Here is a 10,857-nt window from a genome sequence, read left to right as displayed (position 1 = left end):
TCTCTGTCCTTGCCACATCCCTATCTTACATTCCTTTTCTCCCTAAAAGGCGTCCAGAAATGAGAAAGTAACAGACTCTTTCGAAGTCTCCCAACCTCCGATACTATCTTCACCACCGACAACATAACTGAATCCGTCCACTCATCCGACTCCCTTTCTCTCTCTTCTTTTTNNNNTTCAAACCACTGCATGCATGCACGCAATCAAGTTTCTTACTCAACCTCTTTACTTACCTACAAGAACAACAGCCCAGTAAGAAGTCCTTAATATCTCCCTACAACCAGACACCTACATAGANNTCTTGTCATAAACTCATCTATCTACAACCAGACACCTACATAGATGACTTCAAACGTCCGCAGAACCAAGAAGAAAGACGGGAGAGCCACGCACGGGGCTAAGCGAAGAAACAGAATGCCTTACCACCTCTCAGGAGAAACAACTGACATCAAAGAAAAGTCATGCATGAATGAGAAAATAAGAAAGAAGAGACAAAGAACATCAAGAAGAGGAACATCTATCGTGTGTCTCTTACCTTATGCCAATCATAAGAAACGGCATAAGCTAAGAGATTACTTCCTGACGGATGAAACTTGACATCTGTAACGGTGTTATTCATATTATCAAAAGCTCGAAGTCTGTAGCAGAAAGAAGAAGAGAAGAGAAATGGGAAAGACAGAAGAAACTAGATGGAAAGCTACTCTTCTGTTTGAAGACCCGTCCACGCGTCGCTTTCCTTTTGCTTACCACTTGCTCAGGGGGGCAGACACAAACATCACATAAAATCTGAAGCGCTACATTCCAAAGAGGCCACATCAACATGAGAGGAACGTTTTAGAAGAAGAAAGAGAGAAGGTTGGACACTTTCAGTGGGAAAGAAAAGTAGAAAAAAGAAAGGAAACAATACAAATCAACCTTTCTTGTTTTGATAGCTCTTTCGTCAAGTCTTCCTCTTTGCTATACCCGACGATTCAGTAGAACCTCGTCGTGCTCTTCCTGCATGCATTGCCTTCTCTAAAGATCTATAGCTCATCGCCGTCTCTCTTTGCGTATCTAACTAACTCTCTACGCTAATTACGTCCCATGTCTTCTTCTCCTCTCCTTGGTAGTCAACGACTCGTGGTAAGATAAAGATGTCTACATGGACGTCACGACAGATACTCTTTCTTAAGGGAAATGAACACGACTCTCCTCTACAAATCTCCCGTGTATATACATGGACATACAGCAAAGAAAATCCACTGAAAAAAGGGATATATACATCTACCACCATAGGCAGATAGCGACACCTACATACACACATCATAGCGGACAAGAACGACTTCTCCAAGAGAAAGGCAGAGAAAGAAAAGAAAGAAAGAAAGAGGGAAGAAACAGAAAAAGGAGAGCTTCAAGGCCCTTGTCAAGAAGAGGGGTTTCACTGTGAAGAAGAGAACGTATCAGAATCGCATATCAGCTAGATAACTTCAGAAGGTGTTGTGAAAGATCAGTGCAAAGGAAACGACTCCTTAGTTACGAATCTCGTCATGGAGCGCAAACAGATTGTGGGAGGGAAATCACTTATACAATACTACATATACACTTCTTCTCAGAAGAAGATCGACTCCTATTATCTCTTTGATCTGGAGACGAGAAGAAGTGTATATAGATCTTCTTCTATCATACACGACCTTTCAAGAAGACGAACACCTCCAAATCGATATACGCGTCCTCTCTTTTTCTTCTATCGGGAGATACATGTATAGAGACTCCCCTGTATACACATATGCAAAGCCCTATTCTTGGATATCCATGCACATGTAGCTGCCCATATGCATACGTATGTACATGAAGTATGTACGTGCATCTACATATATATGAGATATATGTCTGTCCATATATTCGCACCTCTGCATGCGAGGAAAATCCAGAAATACCAACAGCACTGACGAACATCCATACCGACCATCCCTCTTGGAACACACAAATACAGCGACAGACTCTATGTTCTTTCTTTCTTTCCTTCCTTTCGTTCTTGTGTGTATCGACACCGTTTCTCTTGGTTTCTCCTCCATGGAAGTTGTGAGAAGTGAAGGCTTGCGGTGTATGTACAGAAAGAAACAACGTACTTCTGTCGATTGACCTTGTCCCAGCACACGATAGTTCCGTCCGCCCCCTGTACGATGACAAAAGACAAAAACTCGGAAAGTTCAACAAAAAGAAAAGAAATGAAAGACTTCATTTAGACGAAAAAGCCATCTTGACTACTTCTTTCTCTCTTCTCTCCGCAAAGAAAGAAAGAGAGAAGAGAGACATAGCAGATAGACAGCGGGTTGATGTGGCGGTGCTAGCACAGAAATCGTCTCTCTGTAGTCGACTGGCGACCGCTCCACACGTGTTTCTCTCTCAACAACGAGAGTGCATACACTTCCAAGCAATCGTCTTTCTTTCACGAAGTAATAGGTCTCTTATACATACAGACCTCCATATCTCTCTTTGTCTTTCACTATCTTTTCATCTGTCTATATACATATATACATCGTAGGAATATACAGCTCCACCTACATACGGGACGAGAAACTTACATGAATCTATACGTAGACCTATATCTGTATATATGGATCTGATTTGTCTACGCGCGCGTCTCCTTGTATCGAATGAGCAGTATATCTCTATATCTATCTACCCATCCATCCATTTACTCCTCTAGTCCAATACCAGAACATGAGCTATCCTCTCCAATCAGACGAGACATGAAGAAAGAGAAAGGAAGGAGAACAAGGTAGATGCGCAACAAAGGGGGAGATCTCTTTAGACTGAAGAAAGCAAACTCCCTGCCGCTTTCAACAGAGTCGCCGGCCATCCCACTAGAGAGGGACGATCCTTGGAGAAACAAGGAGGAGGAAAGAAAACCACTCGAGGTTAGAGAAAGAGAAATAGAGTGAATCACACCTAGATTGGGGACAGATAGACAGACGAAAGAGAAATGGATAGACGAAGATAGATAGAGAGATACATCGACTAGATAGAGGGGTAGATAAGTAGGTAGGTAGATAGATAGATATGTTAAAGATAGGTAGAAAGGTATCTAAGAAAGAGCTAAAAGAATCAGAAAGAGAAAAAAAAAAATACAGACACAGAGATACACAAGAAAGAAGAAGAGAAAAACGATATACGCTTTATGCGTTTTCTTTGCCAGTCTTGAACCTCTTTAGAAAAGAGTGAAGAAGAGAGAGAAGAAGAAGAGAGAGAAAGAAGCCAAGAGCGAGAAAAAGAAGAAAGAAAAGTTTTCCTGTCCCCCTTTCTCTTACACCAGTAGCAAAAGTCCCATATTTGGGGTGAAAATCGATTGTATTGACAGCAAAAATCTGCATGCCCTGATCTGTCTCCCGTCGATGGCACTTAAAACTGAAGTTCATCGACCTAAAGAGACAACAATTCACACCAGGCATTCAAATCTCATGTTGACGGCTTCGATGTGTATATACACCTCGCCAATCCAAAGACATCATGCGCTACTACAGAACCCACCTCTTCCTTCTCACTTTATGCACTGCAAAAAATAAATCAGAAAACCTTCCTACGTTGATCTCGACATACACACACATTTATCTTTCCCGGATCTATCACTCTATCTCTCTATCTATCATTAATCTATCCATCTATCTTTATCTATCTATCTAGGTTGAGGTAAGTGAAGAAGAAAGACTGTTATGCTTTTGCGAGAAGATAGAAAGAATAAACACACAGGAGAGAAGAGAGAAGAAAAGAGAGAAAGACGTGCTATTATTCCTATTATCTTACAGCGAATTTTTCATCGCCTCGTTTCTTTCTCTGTTGACGTTCTTTTCTTCTTCTCTCTTCTTCTTCGAGCTCTCGTCTCTCCGCCTCCGTCAATTCCCGGCCATTCTCACCCGCCTTCTGGAATCCTAAGAAACAAAAGAAAAAGAAAAAGAAGAAGAAAATCTCCATGCGAAAACATAGATAGATAGATAGAGGTACAGATAGGTTAAAGATATATAGATAGATAGAGTGAAGATAGATAGATAGGAATATAGATAGATTAAAGATAGATAGATATGGGTAGAAACAAAGAAGGGAAGGGAAAGAGAGAAAGAAAGAATGAAAATGAGAAGAGGGATGAAGGGATAGACAGAGAAAGAAAGAGGAGTAAGAGAGAGAACAAGAGATATACAATGATAAGGTACATGGGTAGAGGACAGATAGAGAAAGAAAGACAGATAAAAAGAACGATCTTAACTTGCTTGCTAACGAGAACCCACTCTCTTTATACACCCCTATTCAGTGTGTGTGCTTACGTCGCATAGAAGAAATTAAAGACTTCTTCTTCTTCTTCTCCTCTCACGATCTCTTATACAACCCAAGGCATTGGAGAAGTAAACTGTATGTCTAAATATACAGAGAAAGAGATATGACGGATGTGTAGAGATAAAGACTTCAGATAGAAAGATCTCTTGAGAGGATACATAGATATAGATGTAAAGACAGAGACAGACCAAGATTTCGATCAGGAATAGAATCTCTCGAGTCCTGTCATATCTATCTTTAATCTATCTAGGTGTACATAGACAGTATAGATAGGAAGCTGATCAAGATATGGCTAGGTGAGAATAGATTTTTCCCGGACGAAAACTTACTTCCAATAAGTCTTTCATAGATTTGGTCGTCTCTTTCTTCTAGATCAAACTGAAGTTTCCGTTGGAGAGCATCAAAGTCTTCCGCCTCTTCGTCGTATTCTTCATCTTCTTTCTCGGCGAGAAGCCCTTCAATCCACTCCTCATCTTCGCTTGAGAACAAAGCAGGACAAAAGACCACGCATGCATGCAGTAAACAAAATGTCGGGAAACCATAGTGCATGCATGCGCGCATGCATGCACTCAAGAAAATACGGTGGATGGAGAGAAGGGGAGCGATGGAGTGTATGCACAGAGGAAGAAGTCAAGAGAAGAGGAAAAGACTGAGAAGAGACGTTCTGTTCTCTTCTCCTTTCTTCCTTTCACGCACTGCAGGTATGATGTAAGTAAGTGTCTCCTCTTTCCCGTGTGATACTTGAAAAAGAATGCAGCTGCTCTTCATTCAAGAAAAGCCACAGAGAGAGAAAAAAAAAGAAAGAAATTCTCGTCTTCCATCAAAAGAGCAAGCAGAACGAGAGAACATGATCGACGCCGTGTCTGTCTCTCTGTCTGTCTGTTCATCTCTTCACCCCCTACTATGAAGACACACTCCGATAGAGCTTTTTGTCTAGAAGAATACATGCCTACGCCGTAGACTTCACACATGCACACCTGCATGTCTCCATGAAACAGATACCCCTAGTACGTGAGATGGAGAGCATATTCTCTTCAAGAAAGCTATTGGATCAGATACATATGTATAGCATGATCTAGATATGCTGTACGCTATGTATCCCTCCCTATCTCGCCTGCCTCTCATCGTGTCAGGAAGCAAAAGACAGGAACCGCAGATCCACAGGGAGCATTCCTCATTCATCCTTACATACACAATCTTCTTTCTCTCCTTTCTTTCGTTCTCTCTCTCTCCCTCGACATAGAGATACAGACACGTGTCCTTATTTTTTCCCGTCTTCGCATGTATGTAGATGGATAGATACATATAGACAGGGCAGACCCAAGTAGAGAAGCGGTAAGTATGTAGATGCTTGTACAGGGACAAAACGACAGACTGCTCGCATTCACCTTCTGTCGAAAAAAGAATACTAATTGAAAGATAAAGAGAAAGAAAACATCTCTTTCTTTCTTTCTTACCTGAGAAGATCTTCATCTTCTTCGTCATCCTCTTCTTGTCCTGCACGTTGGAGCCTCATACGTAGCTCTCTTAGAGCAGATCGAAATTCCTCGTCTTCCGCAACTTCTTCTTCGTTTTCTTCTGCTTCGAACTCGGTCATCTGACGCACGAGCTCTCTCATCTTTCTAGCAAAAAATAAGACAAAGACCGCAGGCACACTCCACGTGCCTACATAGAGACGCATGCATGCATGCATGTAGAGTGAGACCGACACAAAGGAGAGACACAGAGGAGATCGATAGACGGTTCATCCACATGATAGACAGGCAAGCGTAGGGGGATACAGGAGAGACGTAGAAGAAGAAGGAGACAAGTTCATGGGGAAAGGCGGGAAGATAGGAGGACATACAAAGGCAGTCAGAGAAAGCTAAAGAACTAGGAATCGAGTCTTCAAGCCAAGCTTTCCTTCTTTCTTTCTTTCCTCCCTTCCTTCGTTTCTTTCTGAGAAGATCCAGCTTCCCTCAGTCGTGAAGAAACTCAACGTACATACTCTGCTTGACGCACATATCGAGATCTATCTATCTATCTTTAATCTATCTATCTTTAATCTATCTATCCTTTATCTATCTTTCTTACCGTTTTTTTTCTTTTATCTTGGCTTTTCTTGCTTCTTCTCTTAGTCTTTCTCCAACCATTTCTGCGGCTGTCTTGTGCCTCTTTTTCTTTTCTGTTTTCTTCTCCTCTTCATCTTCTTCCATTCTCTCCTCTTCATCTTCCTCCTCTTCTTTCTCGCTTTCTTCCTTCTCTTTCGTGTCGCCTTCCGCCTCAGCCAAGACAAGAGCAGATCCTCCCTTTTTTACCGCGGCTTCGCTATCTTCTTCTTCTTCGTCCTCTTCATCTTTCAAGAGAATGTGTTTCTTTCTCTTTATTTTCAGAGAGGTTCTTTTCTGCAGAGCTGCGAGCTCCTTCTCCTCATCGTCCTCTACAGCCACACGTCCAGAAGAAGAAGAGGAGGAACGACCTTTTCCATTCTTTTCTTCCTTCTCTTCTTCGAGATCACTGTGTTGCTTGTTCTCCTCTTTCTTCTCGCCTTTCGTTGACAAAAGGAGAGAAGAAGGCGAAGACGAGAAGGCTGGGCGAAGAAGAAGAATCTTCTTTTTCTTCTTTACGCGATCGACAGTAAAGCGAAGAAGCTCCGTCAATCTCATCTGCCGCGGACACTTCGCCTTCTCATACGAAGAAGAAGAAGAGGAGGACAAGGAGAGCTTTATTTCTTTTCTGTCTATTCTTGTCGGCTCTGAGGAAGGGAGCTCAGACCTCTTTCTTTCATCATGAAGTTCTCCTTCCTGTCTCGGGTCTATTCTTTCCTCTTCTCGTTCTTCTTTCGTAGACTTCTTTTCTTCTCTTTCTTTCTCCGTCATATCATGGGTGGACCCTTCGGTTTTGCCTTCTCTCACGCTCGCTTTCGTAAACATTTTTTGTCCTTTCTTCTTTCTTTCTTCTTCTTCTGTTTCTTCATCTGCTGTCGGCTTTTGACGAAGAGGAGACGACACCTGACGTGACACGGGGAAGGAATGATTCTCCTTGTTCTCTTTATCATGTCCTTCTTCTTCTTCTTCTGATGGATCGGCTCTCTTCTTTTCTTTCTCTGTATGTTCAAGCGGCTCTCTGGTCATCCCTTCTTCTTCTTTTTCTTTCTTCTCTTCACTTACGACCGTTCTCTTCTTGTCTGTCTTTTCCTCTTCGGCATCGCCAGGTTTCCTATCGAACGAAGAAGGAGAGAAAGAAGAAAGATTCGATTTCTTTCTACAGGAGGAAGGAGAAGAAGATGAAGAAGAGAACAAAGATGAAGAAGAGTTCTTCTCCGCATTTTTGTTTCTTTCGGAGTTGTCTTTGGAGACATCGAATATAGGCTTTTCCTCTTCTGAAGGTAATAGTTTCTCTTCACTCTTCTCGTCTTTCTTCTTCTCTTTTCCTCCTTCTCTTTCCTCACCTTCTTCTTGATCTCCCATGATCTGCTGCTTCTTCTCTTCTCCAGGGTTCGCACCTTCAACTATAGACACCTGCTTCTCATCTCTCTTCTGAGATATCTTCATAGGTGAAGAAGATTCAGAAAGAGAACGAGAGGAAGACGAAGAAGAAAGAGAAGAAGAAGGTTTTATTTTCATAGGACTGGCACTTCTACTTCTATTTCTTGTCTCCCTCTCAGAAGACTTCGGTGGAGAAGAAGAGAAGGAAGAGGAAGAAGAAGAGAAAGAACAAGAGGAGGAGGAGGAAGAAGAAGAGGAAGAGACAGTCGTTTTCATATCTGATTTGCATGCCTGTTTTGCTTCCTTTTCTTTATCTTCCCCTGATCTCTGTTGACCACCGAGAACCTCCTTTTCATCTTCTTTCTTCTCCTTCTTCTGCTTCCTTCTTTCTTCCTTCTCCTGTCTTTCTTCTTCTTCTTTCTGTTTCTTTGCTTTCATAAGAAGGCAGTTAGTGCGCCAGAGAGATAGAATCGATTGAGGTATGAATCGATCTGAAATCTCCCAGGGTTCGTGTCCTAGAGCATCAGCAATTTCTTTCCATGGATTGAGCGAAGAAGCAGATCCATTCTCTCCTTCTTCATCTTTCTCAGATGATGGAGAATTCTTGCTCTTTATCGACACCGACGTCGAAGACAAAGAAGGGTATTGAATAGAGAGCCTCTTCACAGCTAAAGAAGAAGAAGAATGAGAGCTCTTTGAGCTGTTGTACGAGCTGCTTCCCCGGTGTACAGACACCAGACCAAACCTCTCTGCGAGTTTCTACGTAGAGAGACACACAGAGAGAAAAGAACAGAAAAGAAGAAGCAAAGTCTTCTTCACAAAGAAAGAAGGAGAAGATGAGAGAGCAAAAGAGAGAAAGAAGAAAGAAAAGAAACAAAAGAGAAAAATCAAACGAAGACAAGAAGAAACAACGATAGCATCACCTTCTTCTTCTTCTTCTCAGTTGGGGAGGTGAAGTAGGGACAAAAGAAGAGAAGCTGAACTCGGAGAAGAGATGAGAGAAAGAAAAGAATCGATGATACTGATAATAGATACACAATCGATTCTACTTCTGGCTAGCTCAGGTCGTGAAAAGAAGGTCACGCATTCACTTGAGAAAGAAAAGTGGCTCGACAAGAAGAGATAGGAAAAGCAAAGATGAGAGAAATTCACATCAATCAAAGTCTTCTTCTTCTTCATCTTTTAGACTTTCTTTCTTCAAATCTCTCCCTTCTGCGAAGGGCACAGGGAGAGACTAGATAGGAAAGAAGAAGACACAAAAGAGGAGAGAAGATGACAAGAAGAAAAGAAAAAAGGCGAGAGAAGAAGAAAAGAAGAAGAGAAGGAAGACAAGCACATGCTTGAAGAAGATGAACTGAGATACTTATTACAAAGCATGACTACAAAAGTGGGTGAAGTCTCGAAGAGAAGAGAGAGAAAGAGAAAGAGAAAGAAAGAAAAAGAAGAGAAGAGAGAGAAAGAGAAAGGAGAGAGAGAAGGAAAGAACGATCTATCTGGTCAAGGAGAAGTAGGTCATTTTTCAGGTCAGGGAGAGGTGCATGCAACTGAGAAGTAGAGAGAAAGAAAGAAAAGAGAGAAAGGAAATTTTCTTGAGAGATGCTACTCTTGCAAACACACATGAAAAGAGACAGAAAAAGTGAGAAAGAAAGAAAGAAAGAAGAGAGAGAGAAAGAGAGAAGAGAAAGAAGGACCTACAAGTTTATGAGGAGAATCAAGAAGATGCTGCGTGCGACGTAACTGCGACAGATAAAGATCTAGCGCCTCTCTCTTCTTGTTCTTCACCTCCGCTGGCGGGTGTATGTACACTAGCTCCTACAGAAAGCAACCAAAATAAAATAGATAGGAAGAGAGAGAAAGACAAAGACAGAGAAGATGAGAAACGAGAAAGAAAGAAAAGAAAGAACGAAGAAAGAAAGAGAAGAAGTTCTCTTGTAGGAGAAGAAGAGAAGGAGAGAGGAAGAATTGAACTGAAGAGATTGAAGAAGAGAAAAGAAAATTCTTCCCAAGATGTGGTTTATCATTCACATCTCTTGAAGCGAGAAGAAGAAGGACTGAGAGATGTATAGACATATATGCATACATAGAAAGATGCAGATAGATAGAGAGATTGACACAAATAGATAGATGTAGATAGGTAGATCGATATGAATCACGGTGCTAATAGATGAAGAAAGAGTGAGAGGGAGAGAAAGAAGAGAAAGTCTTTTCCTATTTTTGTCCTTACCTCTCGAGAGAAGACTCGAAACTTCGTGGAGAATTCTGCCTGGCCTTTGAGAAACTCCTCATACTCTGGATGATGGAAACGAGGTCTAAAGAAAGAAAGACAGATGAAAGAAAAGCAGGAGAAGAAAAAGAGTCTACAGGGGGAAGAGAAAAAGAGGGATAAGAGGCTCTCTAAGACACACACCCTACCTCCACACACGCACACATTCGCCTATATGTAGAGGAAACATACTTACCTATACAACATGCATACATACACATACACAGATATCCATATACATACATATACATGTATACATACACAGAAGTGTATATGTATGTGTAGTATGCGCGACGAGGAAGTCGTGTGTATAGATCGATCTTCGAGGCCTCCCGGACTGTGAGGGTGGAGTGAGCGACTGCATGCATGCAAGCCTGAGACAGGAGGGAAGTGGGGGGGTGTATGTGAACTCGAGAGGAAAGAAGATGAAAGAGCAAAGTAAAGCAAAGAAGAAAAGAAACAACAGAAAGAAGACCGAGAAGAAAACCTCTATCATGGTCTTCTTCTTCTTGCGAGAGAAAACACGGAGAAGATAGAATAGAAGTAGCAAAGCAGAAGTCCCATCTCTTCTCTCATCTATGAAAAGACGACTCCTACGAATAAGACTAAGACTGAAGCTCCAGAGAGACCGAGAAAAAGTCTACACCTGTATACAAATAGATTCCTCTACCGTTCTCCCTCATATATATAGGTGTACATATGTAGATTGATAGGCAACGATATAGATTGATAGTCAGAGACGTACATACACACACGCATCCATCTTCAGACGTAGATCTATCTACCTCTCTCATCATATATATGAATAGATCTGTACAC

The 10,857-nt window shown here is 41.7% G+C and overlaps 1 protein-coding gene across 1 annotated transcript in view; it reads right to left on the bottom strand.

Annotated features, from left to right (window-relative positions):
• CSUI_001010 (uncharacterized protein) overlaps positions 1-10,857 on the bottom strand; it is a 22,604-nt gene that overhangs the window by 1,413 nt on the left and 10,334 nt on the right. The window contains exons 9-17 of the mRNA XM_068061216.1: positions 10,000-10,084; positions 9,471-9,587; positions 6,382-8,534; positions 5,766-5,930; positions 4,638-4,786; positions 3,784-3,908; positions 3,291-3,402; positions 2,109-2,155; positions 536-638 (exon numbers count right to left, since the gene is read on the bottom strand). Of these exons, the coding sequence (XP_067926809.1) occupies positions 3,382-3,402; positions 3,784-3,908; positions 4,638-4,786; positions 5,766-5,930; positions 6,382-8,534; positions 9,471-9,587; positions 10,000-10,084 (2,815 nt within the window). The 3' untranslated portion in view covers positions 536-638; positions 2,109-2,155; positions 3,291-3,381. The remainder of the gene's footprint in view (positions 1-535; positions 639-2,108; positions 2,156-3,290; positions 3,403-3,783; positions 3,909-4,637; positions 4,787-5,765; positions 5,931-6,381; positions 8,535-9,470; positions 9,588-9,999; positions 10,085-10,857) is intronic.

This window comes from Cystoisospora suis (genome assembly GCF_002600585.1).
Source record: "Cystoisospora suis strain Wien I chromosome Unknown contig_397, whole genome shotgun sequence".
Lineage (NCBI taxonomy): Eukaryota > Apicomplexa > Conoidasida > Eucoccidiorida > Sarcocystidae > Cystoisospora > Cystoisospora suis.
Note: the sequence above shows the minus strand (reverse complement) of the source record. Positions and strands in the feature narration are given on the sequence as shown.